Below are 21,749 nucleotides of genomic sequence, written 5' to 3' on the forward strand. Positions count from 1 at the left end.
GAATATCATTGTCCCTGACTGTTCTGGGCCCAGAAAGAAGAGCAGCACCTCCATCTGAACATGTATGACATTGGAGTTTTCACTAACATTCAGCATTTTCCTCTAATCAACTTTAACTTTACCAAATGCAGGATTAAGCTAAACTCCTGCACCACACTCTGTTATGATCAAGGTTTCACATGTCTGGGCTCAAAATTTTCCTTTTCAGATATCTGTTCTGGATACATGTTGAGAAGTTGCTCAGAAGTCTTTGATTTTATTTACCATCTTTTACTTGAAAATATAAAGCATTAAATCATTGTATAAAAGGCTCTGAGATTTATGTTCCTGCGATATTTTTTGAGGTGGAGTTGTGGGAAATGACGTAGGCAGAAGTTTGAGGTACTGCGCTGCTACTCCAGAAGGGGAGATTGTATTTCCGGGTTAGTTCTGTTTTTTTACCTCCTCGTGTAAGCTGTGTTCCTGTTTGCCATCCTTTGTGGTGATCCTCCGAGTGTTAAGTTCATGACTATAAACTCCTGGCAACACTGAGCATCTAGGTGGCAATAAAAGAGCTGGTGGTGACAATACAGCAAAGCGGATGCCTGTTGTCCTCCTTCCTGTATCCTGACTGATACACCATCTTGTTAGCTGCTGAACCTAAAAGAACTAGCCCTCACCTAATGCTCCTCAACAACAATCATTAAATTAAATTCTATCTAATTTACTGATTACACTTCATCGTGTGGACATAGTTTAATATATCTTCTTACGCCTGTATTCAGAAACCTGTATTTTAGCATTTGTTAGGTTGACAAATATTTCCTGGTTGGTTTTGGTGAAGTCTTTAAAGTGTCACCGTGGGTGGTTTTTTTTGTTTTTTAATTAAAGGGTGTCTGCTGTGTATAACACAAGTGTAAGGTAACAGACTGCCTTATTATCCACAGAGTTAATGAAAGAAGAAATTGAAAAGGAAAAGGAGCTGCCTCTGCTCTTACACTGAGCCGGCTTTCATGGAAGAACTGATTTATAACAGATTTACACCAACTTCTGTCAGGGCGTAAAGATCAAATGTGACCTTCGACATTCATTGTTCTTATGAACAAAATTGAAAAACTTATAACAAGAGTCAGATGAAAACTCAGAAAAGTGCAGCAGACAAAGTTTTAATTTAGTAGAAAGTTTAATACAATATAATGAATCTCAGGATCGAAGAAATACATATATTTCTACATATCCACATAAATACACCAATAAAGCTCAGTGGAAATCTCAATTCCAGGAATGTTGCACTAATACAGAGTGATTTAAAACAGTTTGATTCAAAAAGAATTTAATCTCACCTGCAGAGACGAGCAGGAGGCCGACAGACAGTAAAGTCCAGCAGAGAGATGCAGACGTTACAACAGACATTTCACACAGATGTCCAACGATGGTTCAATTGTTTGAGAATGCCAGATATTAAAACCTGACTAGACAACATGTTATTAAATAAAGTGAAAGTAACTGAGTTTTTTACCAGGCGCGTGTGAGGTGGTGTGGGTTGGTTGGGTGGGTGTTTTCGGCAGCTTGCTCTGACTGGTTTCTGACAGAGGTGGAGTCAGAGTAACTGAAGTGTTTCACAGCTGAGCCCCGAGGCCTGAACTGTGTGTTGGCTCAGAAAGTCAAACTCCTTTTCTGGGGACTTGTTTATCAGGACACTCAGCATTTCATTTCCATCTCAAATTATATTTGATTTAAATCGATTATAATCTTATTAGCACCCACTGTTTTGCACTACACAACCAGCTCTGCTTTTAATGCAGTGTTGCCTGAAGGCCTGATAATAAACAGGAACAAACAAAAACAGGACGACAACTCTCACTCAGTACGTTAACACGAGCTTTCAGTGTCTGACAAACTTCACATTTATGAGGGGCGGGGAGTTCATTTTGACTCCACAGTGCAACAACAGCAGTGAAGGCCAATAACTCATTTCATGAAACAGTTCTTATGTTACATTGTTTTCCAATTTAAAGTAAGATTTGAAAAAAAAAAAAAGTCCATCCATCCACCCGCTTATCCTTTCCAGGGTCGTGGGGGGCGCTGGAGCCTATCCCAGCTGTCATAGGGCGAGAGGCGGGGTACGCCCTGGACAGGTCGCCATTCACACTCAAATTCACTCGCACATTTACACCTAGTGGCAATTTGGATTATCCAATTAACCTATCCCCACAAGCTGCATGTCTTTGGACGGTGGGAGGAAGCCAGAGTACCCGGAGGGAACCCACGCAAACACGGGGAGAACATACAAACTCCACACAGAAAGACCCCGGCCTGATGGTGGAATTGAACTAAGGACCTTCTTGCTGTGCAGCAACAGTGCTAACCACCGTGCCACCATGCTGCCCTGAAAAAAAAAGTATTTAATATTATTTTTTTATAAGTTTTATACATGATTTTGATAATCCCTTTTACAGAACATAACATTAAAATGCACCAAAAGAAACGACAAAACTATAAGAAACACATTTTATATTAAGCTACAAGCAGTGATGAGCGGGTCCTCGCACCCTGGTGCACATCTGAGCATGTGCGGTTTAGAAGAGACACAACACGGGAGTGTTGTTGAGTCACATGATCATGTGGTTGTCTTGAGCGTGGGATGGTGATTGGATGCCTACTGTGTCCAGGAGGTGTGTGGCGGTAAAGATTCCCACTAACTTTATGGCATGCGATTATGTATCGTCCTTGGACACACCAGTCAAAATTTCATGTGAATTGCACATGAAAGTTTGGGACATATTGGATAATTTGCAGTTGAGATATACAATTTTGAGTCCTTTGGCGAATGATTGACATTCGCCATAGTGCCACAGACATCAACAATACGTCTCTGACTGACTAAAGTTGGGGAAAGCTCACAGTTTTGAACATAAACTGAGTGCATCTGCTTGAGGGTATTAGTCTGCTACGTGCCATTTTATGCACATTTTCTTTATCTTCTTGATGCATTCTCAATCATCAAGGAAAGTAAATCTCCAAAAGTTGATTCTGTTCATCTGGACGTAGCGTTTTTTTGGTTTGTTTTTTTGTGGGAGAAACGTTTCTCCCACAAAAACGCTACATCCAGATGAACAGAATCACCTTTTGGAGACACATGTTCTTTATTTTTTTAAATAATGATGTCTTTACTATTGTGGTATTGTAGTAAGGGTCCAGCAGCATGATTTTAAATGCTGTGTTAAATTAGATTTCAAACTAGTGTGTGTGCGTGTCACTTGCTCATTGTGTTGATTGGAAGCCCAGTTTTGCAATTGTGTAAGACAGAAATACAGATTTAAGTGAGAGTAATGATGTTTTTGTCACAGACTGCCAGGGCAGACCGTGTGGTGTGAGTAGATGACCCAAGAGCAGACAGAGGCAAGGAGACAAAACTGGACTTAACGAAAGGCGAGCCTTTATTTAGGGCTGAAAACTCACGGAAAAAAAACAACAAAGTAACTGAGGGAAAACCTGAACATAGACTGGGAAACTATGACTCTTACTGTGATTTTATACTATGACTAAACAACATACAATGACTGGGAAACCGTGACAAGGGGTAGGGGAGATAACACAGACGACGTGACACTGAACACTGAAAGACTGAGGACTAAATACACACATGAGGTGATCAGGGGAAGTGGAGACACATGAAGACACAGCTGACTAGAATGAAACATAATGACAACACAGGGGAGAGTAACACTAAATGCAGTGAACAAAGAACACCAGACTCTTTCAAAGTAAAACAGGAAACATGGAGACATAGACATGAAACGAACTTGACAACAAGAGCCACACAGACATGACACATGACAGGTAGGCGCACGAACCAGGGAGACTGAGTACAGGGGGAGATGACAAAAGGAATTTAAGAAACAAAGGACTAAACAGCAACCTGGAAATTAACCAGATGAGCCAAACTGAAACTAGAACACCAATGAATACAAAATGATACATTAAAAACCCACATACTGCGTCACACGACCCAGTACCATGACATTTTTGTTGTTCATTGTCTCAAAGCTTTTGAAATCTGTAGATATTGTACATATAAATAGTTCAGCAGGTTACAACATATATTTATCACTGACCGAAGTCAGTGTATAGTAGTAGAAAAATAAGTAGCATTTCACTTAAACAATACCATGAAAATATAATTCAAGTACTTCAAGTGCTCATGTGTCCCCAGTCCACAATACCTTTGAAAAATGTTTACATTATTCTGGACAAGAGGGGAGTACAAGGCATTTATGGGGTTAATGACCTGTGTTGAAGTTAAAGTCACAGTTCTCATTGTCACAAATGTGGCTCTCTTTTCACAGGCTCGGATCATGATTGGTAAATTAAACTAAACAAATACCGCATTTTTTGCATCATAAGGTGAATTAAGCGAAACGAAACAGTCAGATAAGTCAAACTTTACTCAACTCATTCTTCTTGCTTCCTCCACTTCCATACCATTCATTCATTAATGCTGAATTCTCTTGCAGCTGTTCTATTCCCATGTTGTTGCAGTATATTAATGACTAACCTCATATTGTCGCTAGATTATCTCAGTTGTTCTCCTGATTGAAGTTTGGTCCGTTTACAGCATCCTGCCATGCGATTGCATTTGTCCTTAACCATTGGGAACCCTCACGTTAACTTTTATCGAGTGGAACAAAGTTAGCGTTCATTCTCTAGCTTCACTGAGTTTATGTTATGCTAACATAGCTGTGTTGCTAGCAATCACGTAGCACATCATTATATACCAGCTAGTCCAACTTCAGTAACGCTACAAAAGTCTCTCAGTCAGAGCATGGTATATCATGTTTAGGTGGAAACTAACAAGCTAACTTCCTGCTAACTTCAAACCTCATTAAATTTAATAGATTCTGTTGTCATGGATGCCTGAATGTTAACCCTTTAAGATCTACCATAGAACCAAGAATGCCAGAGCTTACTTTATATTTTTACATGCTGTGGAGCCATTTTTGGGAGCATTTCAAGTTGCTATACATCAATACAACTGTTATAGCCCAAATTTTAATAATATGTATGCATTAAGTCCATAGTAACTACATAAATTGCAAAAAAGTGCAATAAACTACAAAAGATTTGAAAATCATTTGTGTTTTGTTTTTTACATATATTTCTACTTAGAGAAATTTAAGAGGTTTATCCCTCAAAACTTTAAATACAAAAAAGTTGCAAAAAATAGTTTACAACAACAGGAAATTTAGTTTGAGTGTCTTCATAGTTTTATTTTTGAGATACACCAATTTTTATAAACTGCAGAAAAAACAAAAAACAATCCTATAGTGCAAATTTGCAGAGAAAAAAGTATGTGCATAAAAATAAACAATTTAAAGCAGTGCAAATTCAGTTATAAGGATCCCAGAAACTATTCAGAAAAGCATAAAGTCAAACACGACTTTTAAAAACACCAGTAAAGGCTTATAAGGCCTACAAGTAAAAAACTACATTTTCCGCGAAAATGACGTCACTTCCGGTTTCGGGGAGGTTTTGAACCCAGATTACTCCGAGTCCGCAAGACTCCTGACTACGGTAGTAGTAATGCCCTGACAAGTGGTACGGCTTTGTAGCTTACCAAAGCCGTACTAAAACATTTTTTGACAGATTTTTGAGCGCCGTGTGCCAAATAAAATCGATTTGAGATCAGTAAGCACAACCTGAATTCATACATAAGGCGCACCGGATTATAAGGCACACTGTCGATTTTTGAGAAAATTAAAGGATTTTAAGTGCGCCTTATAGTGCAGAAAATACGGTAACCTGATCCAGAGCAGGTTTGTTTGGCATATTCAGCTGGTTTGACCCATACCTTCAAAGGTGTAAACATTTAAAATGCATCCAAATCAATTTCATTCAGTTTATTTCTACAGCACCAAATCACAAATCGCAGTCGTTAAAGATCAGCTGAGCATGACAAACATTGGTATGAGGAAATAGAAAATGCCAACCCGGAGTCAAAAAAAAAACCACTGGCTGAATTTTAATCATCTCTATTCTTGGAACAGACCCTCACCTGACGGTTAGCAAAACCAGTTTCATGTGCTCTCTGGAAAAGATCCAAGATCAGTTCTAGTTGAGCCACAGCTCAATGGCCAGTTGAGATAAAACAGAATACAATACAATAGTATACAAACTTAATCATCTTTCAGAACATACACCAAATTAGTGCACAACGGTGCATTAACTCACCATCAAACTAATATGATATAAATATCGTATTATGTTTTATATAAAAATATAAAACATAAAAAGAACCTAAGATATATACATGCAAGAAAAATTTATTTTTTTAATCGTGCATATAAATATAAAAGTAGAAACTGTGCAGGACCTTGGCAATTAGAGTTTTGCAAAACCATCAGGTGTGAGTTTGTTCCAGGATGGCGTTTATTAGGTTATGGCCAGTTCCACAAGTGTGAGAGGCCATGACACAGGAAGAAGTGTTTCAAGTCTCATAAAGTTTTAATTAAACTGTATTTGCTGTGTAATGTCAGTGTAAGACTGAGAGTCTGACAGCTGCTTTATTATCCACAGAGTTAATAAAAGAGTGTAGATGAGGCTTGTCATCCAAAAACTGATCTGACCCATACTTTTAAACCTGTAAACATACAATTTGACATCCAATTGAATGTCATTAAATTTATTTAATTTATCACCAAACTGCAACAACAGTTTCCTCAAAACTTAAGACACCTGGTATTCCTAACCATCCCACACCTAGTTCAGCTTCTGATATCAGGCAAGATCTGCTACGCCACATGCCAGACTTTGGTATGAGAAAATGAAGAAGACAAACCAGGAATCTTTTAAAAATTCCCTGTCGTTGGCTGAAGAAATAATGGTCTCTATTCTGGGAACAAACCCTCACCTGATGGTTACCAAAACCCGTTTTACCTGCTCTGTGGAAAAGCCCCAAGATCAGTTCTAGTTGAGCCACGACTCAATGACCACTTGAGACAGAATACAATACAAAAAAAAAACCATCCACCAGTTAGTGCACAACTCACTATCAAACTAATACGATATAATAAATTTGATTCTAAAAATATAAAAACATAAACCCAAGATATATACATGCAAGTAATAATTATTTTTTTAATCGTGTATATAAATATAAAAGTAGAAACTGTGCAGGATCTTTGAAATAAATACATCCTCACATATGTACAGAAATGCAGCAACAAAGCTCAGTGGACATCACCATTTCAGACATGTTGCAAAATGTTTCAGAGCATGTTTATGTAGCGAATGTTCACAGAACTCCTATCTGATCTAAAAAGAGTTCAGTCTCACGTGTAGAGACCAACAGGAGGCAGACAGACAGTAAAGTCCAGCAGAGAGACTCAGACATTACAGCAGATATTTCCCATAGATGTCAAACAATGTGTGATTATTTGAAAATACACAGACAACAACCTGAGTAGACAACAAGTTATGAAATCAAATGAAAGCACCTTAGTGTTTTACCAGGTGTTTGTGTGTCACTTGGTTATTGCTAACTTTGTTAGATCACCACATGCAGATCATGTGGGATGGATGTACACACTAAAATTCAAAGTCCTGTTTATTTAACTTGATTGTTTTCATGCAGTCTCGTGCGAATTAAATATGCTGGACTTACTAGTAAACGTTAAGTGAGGAGAAAAATACAATTTACTTTATTTTTAAAGTATTTTCTTTTTAACAAAGCTTGTGGTGTGAGGCACTAACAAACGCCACACCGCCTCACTGTTGACTGATTGTGATCAGATTAGATTTTTCAGTTTGAACTGGTTCTTTGCTTTTCCTGTAGTCTCCGAAGCAGACCCCAAAGTCCTCATATGATCAAAATAAAGATTAAGAAATAAATGAACAGGTTAAGGATAACTGGTAAGTGGGAGCTGTTGTAACATTAATGTGTTTGTGTAAGTCATTAAGACTGTTTCACTATTCAAACGTGGAGTTGAGGTGGTGGGTCCGAGTCAGTCACGTGTAAATATCTATATCTCAGTGGTTCACAGTCTTTATGAGTGTGCTGTTAAGTCAGCTAATTCACATTTGGCTTTGACTTATTTATATTTCACTCAAACGTTTATTCGGTTTTCTGCATCATTGACCCTCAGCTGGATGATGCAGATGGGGTCACCGTCCGGATTAGCTCTCTTCCTGGGGTCTGTTCCTCTCATGAAGACGTGACACTCGTACACTCCAGTGTCAGCAGACGTCACTTTCTGCAGGACCAAAGACACGTCTCCGTCCTCCATCTGTCTGTCCTGCAGGTCCATCCGGTTGTCAAAATACGGACGCTCGTTTACTGGATCAAACGTGTCATCGTGGTGAAGAAAGATGTGTTCTGGTTGCAGATCAGCTCTGCTCCACTCTACACCGATGATGTCGTTGTTTGGAGCTCGACATGGCAGAATGACCGTCTGTCCCGGCTCCGCTGTGATGATTCTCTGGTCTGACACAGAGCAGAGAGGTTAAAGTAACTGCAGCAGCAGCCAGTCAGACAGAGATCGCTGAGCTCAACGAGACCATAGGGGAGTACGAGGACATGACATTTATTGGGGTTAGTGACCTGTGCTGAAATTCACAGTTTTCATTATCACAAAGGTGGCTCTCTTTTCATCTGCTGTGATCATGATTGGTAAATTAAACTGAACACATGACCTGAGCAGTTTTACCATCAGCTTATTTTAGGACTGTTTCTGTTTGGGTGAAACATCAGTGTGTTTTATATCTAGCCCATTTACAGGTGCTGGTCATATAATTAGAATATCATCAACAAGTTGATTTATTTCACTAATTCCATTCAAAAAGTGAAAGTTGTATAATGTATACATTCCTTCCACACAGACTGATATACATTTAAAGTGTTTATTTATTTTAATTTTGATGATTATAACTGGCAACAAATGAAAAGCCCAAATTCAGTATCTCAGAAAAGAAAAGGTTCAATGATGAAGCCACCTGGTGCCACACTTTAATCAGCTAATTAACTCAAAACACCTGCAAAGGCCTTTATATGGTCTCTCAGTCTAGTTATGTAGGCTACTCAATCATGGGGAAGACTGAGTGAGTTGACAGTTGTCCAAAAGACGACCATTGACACCTTTCACGGGGAGTGCAAGACGCAAAAGGTCATTGCAAAAGAGGCTGGGTGTTCACAGAGCTCTGTGTCCAGGCACATACGTAGACAGGGGAGGGGAAGGAAACGATGTGGTCGAAAAAAGCAGGAGTAACTGCACCCTGGAGAGGATTGTGAAACATTCAAAAATGTGGGTGAGATTCACAAAGAGTGGCCTGCAGCTGGAGTCAGTGCTTTAAGACATGGGTTTCAACTGTCTCACTCCTTGTGTCAAGCCACTCTTGAAGCGTCTTGCCTGGGCTAAAGACAAAAAGGACTGGACTGCTGCTGAGTGGTCCAAAGTTATGTTCTCTGATGAAAGTAAATTCTGAATTTCCTTTGGAAATCAGGGTCCAGGAGTCTGGGGGAAGAGAGGAGAGGCACAGAATCCGCATTGCTTGAGGTCCAGTGTAAAGTTTCCACAGTCAGTGATGGTTTGAGGTGCCATGTCATCTGCTGGTGTTGCTCCACTCTGTTTTCTGAGGTCCAAGTTCAACACAGCCATATACCAGGAAGTTTTAGACCACTTTATGCTTCCTGCTTCTGACCAACTTTATGGAGATGTAGATTTCATTTTCCAACAGGACTTGGCACCTGTACACAGTGCCAAAGCTACCAGGATCCGGTTAAAGGACCATGGTATCCCTGTTCTTAATTGGCCAGCGAACTCGCCTGACCTTAACCCCATAGAAAATCTATGGTGTATTGTGAAGAGGAAGATGCAATATGTTAGATCCAACAATACAGAAGAGCTAAAGGCTACTATCATAGCAACCTGGGCTCTCAAAATACCTGAGCAGTACCACAGACTGATCGGATCCATCCCACGCCGCATTGCTGCAGTAATTCAGGCAAAAAGAGCTCCAACTAAGTATTGAGTGCTGTACATACTCATCCTTTTCTTGTCCATACTTTTCAGTTGGCCAAGATTTCTAAAAATCCTTTCTTTTTATTGGACTTGAGTAATATTCTACTTTTCTGAGATACTGAATTTGGGGTTTTCACTAGTTGTCAGTTATAATCATCAAAATTGAAAGAAATAAACACTTGAAATATATTAGTCTGTGTGAACTGAATGTATAAATTACACAAGTTTCATTCTTTGAATGGAATTAGTGAAATTAATCATCTTTTTGATGATATTCTAATTATTTGACCAGCACCTGTAAGAGTTGGAGTTTCATCCAGCATTTAAGATGTCTGGGTTCAAAACTTCCGGATACATGTTGAAATGTTGCTCAGAAGTATTTAATGATTGTGTTTCAATGTGGGAAGCTAATTGAATATATATCTGCTGACAGCATGTCTGCTTCCTGTATTTAGTATCCAAGACAATGGCCTTGATTAAGCTGAGAGCCTGACAGCTGATTTATTGTCCACACAGTTAATAAAGAAGTGTAGATGAGGCTGACTTTCTTTTCAAGGTGTAAGCACATAATATGTCATCCAATTCAATGTAATTCATATAAATATAAAAGTAGAAAATGTGCCGGATCTTAAAAATAAATATATTCCCACACATGCACAGAAATGAGTGTACACTTCCAACACCATCACTATCAACACTATCGTACCGTGTCCAACAATGGTGCGATAGTTTGAGCATGCGGGAGATAAAAATCTGAGTAGATAACATCTTTTTAAATAATGTGAAACTAAGTGAGTGTTTTACTCAGTGATTGCTTAGAAGCTGTAAGTGTTTGTATGATGATGAAATTGGACAATCACAGCGATGGTCCCTTTTGTCAGTGCTTTCTGACACACCTCACTGCAGAACACCAAAAGAAGAAAAACGAACACTGCCACTGGCCAAACCATAAATCACCTGAAAAGTGTCTTCGGCTATAATTAGAATCAACAACAGGAAGATGTTGATTCTAGTTTGTGTGGTTTAAAAAGAGTTCAGTTGGAGAAGACATTTTTCATAGATCTCCAACAATGGTGCAGCAATGGTGTTTGTGCATGCAGGAGATAAACATGAGAGTAGACAAGATGTTTTTAAATAATGTTAAAGTAACAGAGTGTTGTACCGTGTGTGTGTGTGTGTGTGTGTGTGTGTGTGTGTGTGTGTGTGTGTGTGTGTGTGTGACTTGTTCATCGTGTTGATTGGAAGCCCAGTTTCGCATTTGCGTAACACAGAAATACAGGTATGTTTCCTTGTTTATTGCCTTAAAGCTTTTATAATTGTTATATACCGTACGTGTAAATAGTTAAAGTTTACAATTATATTTATCCCTGACTAAAGTCAGCATATAGTAGTAGAATTATAAATTGCATTTCACTTAAACAATAGCATGAAAATACAATCAAAGTACTTTAATGGCTAACGTGTCCTCAGTAGCCTACACAAAACCTTTGAATATTTTTGACATTAACAAATCCTTTACATGTGTGCAGACAGGAGGATAAAAAAATGAACCTAAATTCAATTGTATGCAAAAAAAAAAGGAAAAAAATCTTGTTTGATTTAAAACGAGCTGAATCTCACCTGCAGAGACGAGCAGGAGGCCGACAGACAGTAAAGTCCAGCAGAGAGACGCAGAAACTACAGCAGACATTTCACACAGATGTCCAACGATGGTGCGATTATTTGAGGACACCAGAGATAACAACCTGTTTGACAGCATGTTATCAAATAAAATGAAAGTAACTGACTGTTATACTGGGTATGCGTGTGTGTGGTGTTTTCAGCAGTTTGCTCTGACCGGGTGGAGACAAAGGTGGAGTCAGAATGATTGAAGTGTCAAACTGTTTAAAAGGTGAGACTTGTTTTCAGTGGAGTTCAGTATCAGGACACTCAGCAGGTCATTTTGATTGGCGCAGACTGTTTCCCACCACACAAGCATGTCTGCTTACGTACAAGGAACACCAGCAACATTCAGCCCTGCTTTTCATGAGAGGTATAATTAGCTGTTGCAAACCTCACCTGGCACAGCTCCACGCCTAGGTGAGAGACAAACCACACCCTACCTCTTCTGAGTGTTTAACTAAGATGTCTTATCTTTGGTGTGGTCCCTGATAACATTTGGTCACCAAACATGTTTCAAATATGAACAAAAAAATGTAACAGCAAGCTTCACATATTTAGATCTTATTTTTATGTCAGAGTTGAGAGTGAAACTGACAGTACTAAGTTTACTGACTCACAAACACCTGACACGGTTAGTGACCATGTAAAACAGACTTGTTGTGAATCAGGTCTAAAAAAAAAACGTAATAATAATAAAAAAAACAGGTTTTGTGTGTTGTGGTTTCAGTGCTCAGTGGGTCAGTTTCCAGAACTCATAAGACTGAAATCAGAAACTATGAAAAGCCTCTGGATGGAGCTTCATCAGAAGAGAAGGAACAAAGTAATCAATGAGTATTTTAAACACATTCACTTTAAAACTCCAACATGATTTATTACATTCCTCTGTCGTCTCAGGCCCTGCCATCATCAGGGCAAACTGGAAAATTGACTTGAACATAATCAACCCTGATATTTGTTTATATGGCTACTAGAGGGAGATGTTTGACCACTACATACACACTACATGGCTACATCAGACCATACATTATTGAATAAAATTCAGTTGAACATTAGCAGTTTAAAAAGAAAATAAATATCAAAGCTTTAATTAACTGTTGATAAAGATCAGCTTCACTTAAATATGTGCTCAGTCGAACCCTGAATTTGGGCTCGCTCATTTAAAGAATTCCTCATTCAACAATCGTTTCCAATGAACAAGGTTCTGTATATCACACATACACATACAGCATCAGTTTGGAATGCCAGGACTGCCAAAATGAATTAATTAAATACGCTGTTAAATAATTAATTAAATGTGTCATTAATTAATTAAAATTGCAATTAATTTATTTAATACATATTTATGACATAATTCATTAATTATTGACACATTTAATTAATTATTTATTGGTGTATTTATTTATTTTATTTTGGCAGTCCTGGGCTTAGAGCTCAGGACTGCCAAAATGAATTAATTAAATGAAATAATTAATTAAATGTGTAAAAATGTACTAATATTGGAATTATTTTATTAAATACATATTTATTATTTAATTAATTATTATATTTAATTAATTAATTATTGACATATTTAATTAATTATTTAACGGTGTATTTCATTGATTCATTTTGGCAGTCCTGGCATTCCATACCTTAGTGTGTACTATCATCATATGACAACACAAACTACTCACCCATCAGAGCTTCATCTTTCAGGCCTCTGCTCCATTGAGCATCACTTTTTCTTGCTTTGCTTTTTAAATATCACTTAAATGCTGTGTAAAAAAGTGTAAAATGACAAATGTTTTCACTTCAAATTTCATTAATAAGGAAAATATATATTGCATAAAAAAGTTAAGCTTAGTTTTACAAGGTAAAAGCATGAGCTAACCCATGACCACGACATAAGGGAATGCTTAAATTGTGTCCAACTAGTACACACACATTATGTCAAATGAAGTGGAACCAATCCTGCATAATGTTGTAATATCCCAGCTCCTCAGATAAATCCAGTGTTTTTATTCATTAAACAAGAAAAAAAAAAACTGCACTGCTGTAATGCTTTGTTTTAACACTAGATGGCAGCAGACAATACATAACCACTAACCTTCTAATCCAAGTTAACGTAGTGAAATTACTTTGCTTTTGTTCAGCAGATTAAATTTCCAGTTGCAGGGTTATAATTATGATAATAATAAAAATTGAACAGTTATATTTAAGAAAGGTTACCAAAGAATCTTCTTGGTTATTAAAGAGTTAATGAAAAATTGGTGATTATTTATTTATTTATTTTTACCATGTCAGCTGCTGTTAGCTGGTTTCGTTGTGACTTAAAACATCAAGGTAAAGTCCTCCATATATAATAAAGCTTATCTGTGAAGTTTACAGCCACTGGGAAGTTTCTGCTGCTGTGGTTTCATGCTTGATTTTTTTGTTTGCTTGTTTTAATGTTTTGTTTGATACACATATAAATATACGTATATATATATATATATATATATATATATAGATATACGTATATATATATATATATATATATATGTGTATATATATATATACACACACATATGTATATATATATATATTTACATATACATAAATATATATATTTCTCTATATGTACGCGTAGTGTACATACACGCCTTTGGAGCAGAGGATCCCAAGTTCGATTCCCACCTGGGGCGTCTGTAAGGCTAGACCCCCTATGCTAAGCGAGCCTACCGCAGACATGAGCGACACAGACAAATATGAAGGCATGCCGGCGTGGACGTCGCCTGGATCAACAAGGTCTGTGTAAGGTGTTGAGGAACCAGGGCACCCTGATGAGAAGTGGGCTACTGGAACAAGAAGGCATCGGTGGACAAGAGACGAAAACAGGGTGTTGTTGGAATGCTACTACGCAAGTAACCCTGGCGGAAGGGGTTACATTAATAGGATGAGGGAACTGTGGATTCTTCGATACCCAACATCCACAATGACGGCAAAACAACTAGTAGATCAGTGTTCCAACATTCGAAAGAAGGGCCTGCTCTCACAGCTAGAGATTGACAACATAAATGCTACGGCAAGGGGGAGCCAGGACGCCAGGTTATGGGGGAGATATCATCACCCCAAAGCCCCAAGTGTGATAGGAAAAGGATCGTTGAGTGCGAGAGGAACTGACCTGAAAGATAGGATCATGGCCAAGCTTGAAAGCTGGATCCCCGTAGCCGGTTACCAAGATTACGTGAAGTACCCTCAGAAGGTCTGCTAGATGATGTTAATGCAGCACTACGGATGATACCTACAACCACGATTACCGACACTAACAAGCTGATCTACACTACGGCAGCAGTGATCAGTGAGATGCTTGGCTATAAGTTGAACAGCCACAAGGAGCAGTACCCTCCATGGAGAAGGAGGCTAGAGGGCAAGATCAAAGTAGCACGGAGGGAGGTTAACCAACTAACGGAGTTGCACAAAGGTGCGACAAAGAAGGTGCATAAAAACCATACCTGAGGCCTTAGAAACTGCCAAGCAAAGACTCGCAGCCTTGGCCAGCCCCTTGAGGAGGTACACCAGAGAGATAGAAGGCAGGAGAATAAACCAGCTGTTCGCCACAGAACCAGCAAAGGTGTACTCTCAGTGGCAGGGGAACAATAAGAGAACAGCACCACCAAGGCTGGAGACGGAGCAATACTGGAAGAGCATATGGGAGAAGGACGCAACCCATAACAGCAATGCTATAGCAACCTCCCTGAACAGGGTCCAGTAATCATCACAGTGGCAGACATCCAAGCAAGGGCCTCTAGTATGAAGAGTTGGACAGCACTAGGCCCCGACATGGTTCACGCCTACTGGCTGAAGAAGCTGACTGCACTCCACGAGCGTCTGGCAGCACAAATGAACCAGCTGCTAGTTGACGAGAGACACCCGGAATAACCGAAGGTCGGACGGTCCTGATCCCCAAGGACCCCAAGAAGGGACCGGTCCCATCCAACTACCGACCAATAACCTGCCTCAGTACTACATGGAAGCTCCTGTCAGGCATCATATCGGCTAAGATGAACAGGCACATGGGTCAATACATGAGCGGGGCACAGAAAGGGATTGGCAAGAATACCAGAGGCGCAAAACACCAGCTACTGGTAGACAGAACAGTCAGCCGAGACTGCAAGACCAGACTGACCAACCTGTGCACTGCCTGGATTGATTACAAGAAGGCCTATGACTCAGTGCCCCACAGCTGGATACTGGAATGCCTAGAATTGTACAAGATCAACAGGACCCTAAGAGCCTTCATCAGGAACTCAATGGGGATGTGGCGTACAACACTAGAGGCCAACTCCAAGCCCATAGCACAAGTCACCATCAAGTGCGGGATCTACCAAGGAGATGCTCTGTCCCCACTGCTGTTCTGCATAGGCCTGAACCCCCTCAGTGAGATCATTAACAAGACTGGCTACGGATACCGACTACGGAACGGAGCGGTTGTCAGCCACCTCCTGTACATGGATGACATCAAGCTGTATGCCATGAGTGAACGAGACATCGATTCACTGATCCACACTAACAGGATATACAGCAATGACATTGGAATGTCATTCGGACTGGAGAAGTGTAGTCGGATGATAACAAAGAGAGGGAAGGCAGTCAGAACTGAGGGGATCGAGCTACCAGAAGGCAACATTGCAGTCATAGAGGACAGTTACAAGTACCTGGGGAACCATGAAGAGGCCGCTAGGAAAGCTGCAACCACCAAGTACTTGCAGAGGGTCAGGCAAGTCCTGAGGAGTCAGCTGAACGGTAAGAACAAGATCCGGGCTATCAACACCTACGCCCTGCCCGTGATCAGGTACCCTGCTGGTATAATAAGTTGGCCAAAGGAGGAGATAGAAGCCACTGACATCAAGACAAGAAAGCTCCTTACCATGCATGGAGGGTTTCACCCCAAGTCCAGCACCCTGAGGCTGTACGCTAAGCGGAAGGAAGGAGGCCGGGGACTGGTGAGTGTCAGCACCACAGTCCATGATGAGACAAGGAACATCCAAGAATACATTGGGAAGATGGCCCCAACTGACTGAGTGCTCAGTGAATACCTCAGGCAGCAGAAACCCAAGAAAGAGGAGGGAAACGTGGAACCATCATGGAAGGACAGGCCCCTGCATGGTATGTACCACCGGCAGATAGAGGAGGTGGCTGATATCCAGAAATCCTACCAGTGGCTGGACAAAGCTGGACTGTGAATGAAGCAGCAGCAGAGCTGTTTGGACTTGTTACTGTTTTTAGCAAACAACCTGTATTAAACATAGTGTAGGAAAGCTGTTACACTGATTAGCAGCTAGCTTGTACCTGGGCCTCTTTGTTCTGATGGTTTTTGGTCCATAGCTGACATCTTCATGTCTCTGCAGAATAAAATGAAATACAGTACCACAGGTGCAAGTGCAACAGCACAGCTGTAGCAAAACATGTTTATTATTTTTAACATTGTATTATAAAGAGAAGGTCTTATGATCATTATAAACAACAACACATTTTCACAGACTTTTTAACACCTCTGTTGTGAAACGCAGAGTGAGCACAAACGACTGAGGGGGAGTTAATGTGAAAAAAAAGGTGGACGACCACAGTGCTGCCATCTTCTTTCAGTGCAGTCTGACACTCTTCACCACAGAGCACAAAGTAAACATGTTCTCACAGCATGAACACTTTTATTGGTCAAACCAGAACAGCCTGCGGTGAGAAGTCTCACCAGCTTCAGGCTACAAATACAGATAACTGGTATCATCAACAAGATGAAAGTTCAACATATCGGGATGTTACAGAAACTACAAAATTAAAGTTTATTGAAATGCTTTTCCAGATGATGTCTCCATGTTCCTTCCTGTGTTTAAAATAAACAGTCCTGTGTTGAAACAGCTGCAGCTGAAGTGTTTTCTTTCTATCAGAAACAGGATGCTGGACGACTGCAGAGCTGTTAGCTTCAGTTAACCACAGACCACAAACACACAGTCCAGCTCACAGTGAACAACACTCAGTAAGTACAGTGTGAAACAGATACGTTGCATCTGACTGAGCTGATCACATTTTAGATCAAGGACAAAAATGTATTTAAAAAGTAGATATAAACATTAAATATTGTGATTCCAGGATCTGATCGTGACAACATTTTTACACTTCTGATCATCCCTCACATGTTTAATTTAATGTCCACATAAGCCATCAATTTCAGCAACAGTCATCATGAACCTATGACCTTATTTCGTTCATTTTTATTTTCTTTATATGTTCCCTCACTGTAAAAATCCACCAAGGTCCTTCTGGAAACAAATTTAACATTCTGGTTATCCTATTAACGATACACAGTTTTACCTCTGCATAGTCTGATTGTCTCTTCTTTACAATCTGATACTTTGATGATGTTGTACATGACATGAGTGATGATGTTATCTTCTCCAGTTTCATCTTGATCTGCTGAAATGATCCAAAATGAGCAATAACATAAATTAAATATCTAAACAGAGATTACATTTAAGAAAGTTGTCACTGTGATAATAATGAATGTGAACTTATTTCATTAATAAACAAACTCAGACATGAAAGATCAGGAAGTCTGAGTCTCACCTTCAAGTTTCCTGTGAACACATCGTCTCCCCAGCAGAACCAGTAACACCAGTAGAACCACAACACAGACTGATCCAACACACGACAACACAGAGAGAACAGGAGGAGAGAGTGATGGAGGAAGAGGGATGGAGGTGGAACCAGGAGGAGGTGTGGTCTTAGGTGGAGGTGTGGATGTAGGTGGAGGTGTGGATGTAGGTGGAGGTGTGGTGGTGTGTTTGTCTAAAATAAAGCAAACACAGTCATTAAGTTGTCGTCACATTGTGAATGTTGAAAGCTGCAGAAACACAGACAGGTGAGTGTGTCACCTGTGACAGTGATCCAGCTGGATGGAGACTCTCCATGACCGCTGATGTCACACTTGTAGAGGCCTTCATCAGACCTGGAAACATGCTGGATGGTCATGTGACCTGTAGGCTGCTTCCTGATGAGGGAGCCATCTTTATAGAAAGCAGCTGGGAGGTTGGAGGGAGTGGTCTTTGTTTTACAGAGCAGAGTGACGTCATCTCCCTCCATCACAGGGAGGACAGGACTCTGCAGGATCACTGATCCACCTCAACACAGAGACAAACTACAGCATTTCATCCATTTACACACAGCTTCATCAACACTAACTCCACACACTCAGCTTACCAGTGACTGTCAGGTTAACCATGTTATTGATGGGACCCTCTCTGGACTCACACCAGTAAACTCCACTGTCCCACGTGAACATGTAGCTTATGTTACAGGAAGAACCAGCTACTTCTCCCCACCCACCTCTACATTGAGTTCTCTGTTCTGTGCTTGTGTTTCTCCTCAGAGTCCATCCAGCAGAGCTGTCGTCCTCCTCACAGCTCAGAGACACAAAGCCTTCTTTAAAGAACTGAGAGCTGCTGGGACTCACAGTCAGACGAGCTGTGAGGGTTACAATGAAAAACTGATGATTCTTTTCATTGTTATCAAAATTAAACTAATGACAAACCCATAGATTTATAAAATAACACCTTTCAAAAAGCTAAACCTAAATCTGTCGTCTTCCTCACAGCTCAAAGACACAGAGTCATATTCAAAGAACTGAAAGCTGCTGGGACTCACAGTCAGACGAGGTGAGGATGAAAAGAAATAAACTGCTAATCAGTTTTTCTTTAGGTGAAACTGAGACAGAGAGATTTGTTTGACTAATCTTTCAATTCATCAGTTTTATATATGAGCTCCATTGTGAAACATGAACCCAATCAGGTCATATCAGTGAGCATTTCTCAGGTTTAAACTGTGACAGAAGAAGGTTACTGACCTTGGTTTGTTGTGCAGCTCAGCAGTGAGATCAGAACTAAAGAGAAATGACACTCAGGTTGATTTGAGGTGAACATAAAGAACAACTCCACACAAACAGCTGACAAACATACAAACTCGTCTCTCATTTTCTATTTGATGCCAGCAACATGTTTAAAAAAAATTTGGGAAAACAAAAGGTGGAAAAGAAAAAAAAAAGTTCCTAAATCTTAACTCTGTCCATGTATTTTTATAACTACCTGTCCAAATAAGGGTTGACAGAGACCTGCAGTCTATTTCAGCTGTTATAAGGTGAGTACAGGCCATCAGTCCATCAAAGAGAGACAACCACCCAGTCTCACCTTCATACCTACAGCAGTTAAACTCAAGGGTTAAACTCCCTACTTACAGGTTCCCTACTTTAAAGGTGGTTTAAATCTTTCAAATTTTAGAATCTATTATTTAGCTCCCCAGTTTCACGTACTGTGGCTGTGGATCTTTACAAAAGGTATTGATATGAGGTGGGACTCAACTGAGCAACAGGAACTGAAGTTAATACCATCAGCATTTATTCTCTATCTCAGCTGTGAAAAAGCAAGTTTCCACATTAACCTTAAACCCTCATATTTTAACTTCTTACGATAGCAGTCACACTCCGCCTTGGGCCTAGGTGTGCAGCTGTTAGTTAACACACCACTTAAAGACAACCCCAATATCCCTGCAGCTTTAGCAGATGGACACTTCACCCGTTGCCTACTGGTGGTGGTCAGAGGGCCCGGTGGCGCCAGTGTCCGGCAGCCTCGCCTCTGTCAGTGCGCCCCAGGGTGGCTGTGGCTACAATGTAGCTTGCCATCACCAGTGTGTGAATGTGTGTGTGAATGGGTGGATGACTAGATATGTAAAGCGCTATACAAATACAGGCCATTTTTTTTTTACCATTTACATTACAAACCTGGGTGAGGAAAGGCATTAGATCAGTTGGAGACCTATATACATGTAATATGTCCGCAAGCTTCAGTCAACTATCCGAATTCTATGGTCTACACAGTGATTATCTTTTTAAATATCTACAGAGCAGACATTGAGTCAGGAGCCAGACATTAGGGACATTCGCGAATAAACCAGAGGAAATCAATACGTGAAACACTCTTGTTAGATACCAAAGGCAACTCCACAAAAGGCCTTACTTCTCGTGTTTGTAAAATTGTCACTGACAATTTACCAGCCTGTGATAATTGTTTAATTAATTGAAAAAATCAAAGTGGGAATTAGAGTTGCACATACGAAGACAATAATTGGAGCAGTTTGCTAAATTCATCTAAGACAGGATTAGTATCTGCTCATCATGGACAAATCCAATTTAATATTATTCACCAAACATATTACACTCTATGTAGAACTGAGAGATGACATCTCTTACTATTGCCAAAGGTGTCAAATGCCTGTTTGGGATCTTGTTCATATGCTTTGGAGTTGTGTACAGTTACAGTCCATCTGGAACGTTGTGATCACCATAAACTCAGAGGTGTGCGGATATCCTAAGATCTGGATACATGGAGATGTTGTGTCTCTGAGACTACTCTATAGTCTGAGATAGTTTGGTTTTTTTTTGCATCCACTGCAACAAAATCATGTAAATGTAAAAACTGGAAATCAAAAGACCCTCCAAGTCAGAAACATTGGATTAATGAGCTGTAATCATATTGCACTCCTGAAAAAATCCTCATTCAGTATGGGGGAAAATAACAGCTTGAGCAGACATGGACCATCCGTTTGACTTTTCTAACAGAACTGGATTTGAGGGACTGATCAATACTACCTTTTCCTGTTTTTGCATTGTAAATGTTTTTGTTAAGCACAACTGTTAAAGTGAATTTAACTGTATACATTGATATTTAGAAAGAGAGAGGTCGGGATGGGTGGGCTATGGTTGTTTTTTTTTTTTTTTATTAAAATAGAATTTACTGCTCTGACGCAAACTAGATGTAAACATAATGACTGAACATTCTTATTAAATATATTTAAAAAAAAAATGTGTCCACTGTGCAGCTGTGTTGATATAATGAGTGAATGATTTGAGCTTTTCACTGCCTGCTGTGTTTCCTCGACTCCTGAGCAAAGATAAAGAGTCAGTTCAGACCTGCAGTTGGTCCTCGTGGTGTTTTGAACTTGAATTCAGCCTGATTTGTTTTTCATGTCTTCTCCTCCATCATCAGTTATCAGGAGAGCAGACAGTCAAAGTACAAGAATTCAAAC

The 21,749-nt window shown here is 39.8% G+C and overlaps 1 protein-coding gene and 1 long non-coding RNA gene across 4 annotated transcripts in view; both read right to left on the reverse strand.

Moving 5' to 3' along the window:
- Positions 1–21,749, reverse strand: part of LOC109201252 (coxsackievirus and adenovirus receptor) — a 98,483-nt gene that overhangs the window by 795 nt on the left and 75,939 nt on the right. Inside the window, exons 1-2 of one of the 3 annotated variants that reach the window (XM_019356867.2) lie at positions 11,616–11,776; positions 6,321–8,461 (exon numbers count right to left, since the gene is read on the reverse strand). The exons of 1 other annotated variant lie outside the window; for it this stretch is intronic. In XM_019356867.2, the coding sequence (XP_019212412.1) occupies positions 8,085–8,461; positions 11,616–11,754 (516 nt within the window). In that variant the 5' untranslated portion in view covers positions 11,755–11,776 and the 3' untranslated portion in view covers positions 6,321–8,084. Of the gene's footprint in view, positions 1–6,320; positions 8,462–11,615; positions 11,777–21,749 lie in introns of those variants that run through there. One more of the 3 variants, XM_019356868.2, reaches the window with a different exon arrangement.
- LOC112846101 (uncharacterized) lies at positions 17,325–18,406 on the reverse strand. Its single transcript, XR_003218931.1, has 2 exons — positions 18,240–18,406; positions 17,325–18,089 (listed from the first exon to the last, which is right to left on the reverse strand). It is a non-coding gene; the product is annotated as an uncharacterized LOC112846101 (long non-coding RNA).

Source organism: Oreochromis niloticus, linkage group LG3 (assembly GCF_001858045.2).
Source record: "Oreochromis niloticus isolate F11D_XX linkage group LG3, O_niloticus_UMD_NMBU, whole genome shotgun sequence".
Taxonomy (NCBI): Eukaryota; Metazoa; Chordata; class Actinopteri; order Cichliformes; family Cichlidae; genus Oreochromis; species Oreochromis niloticus.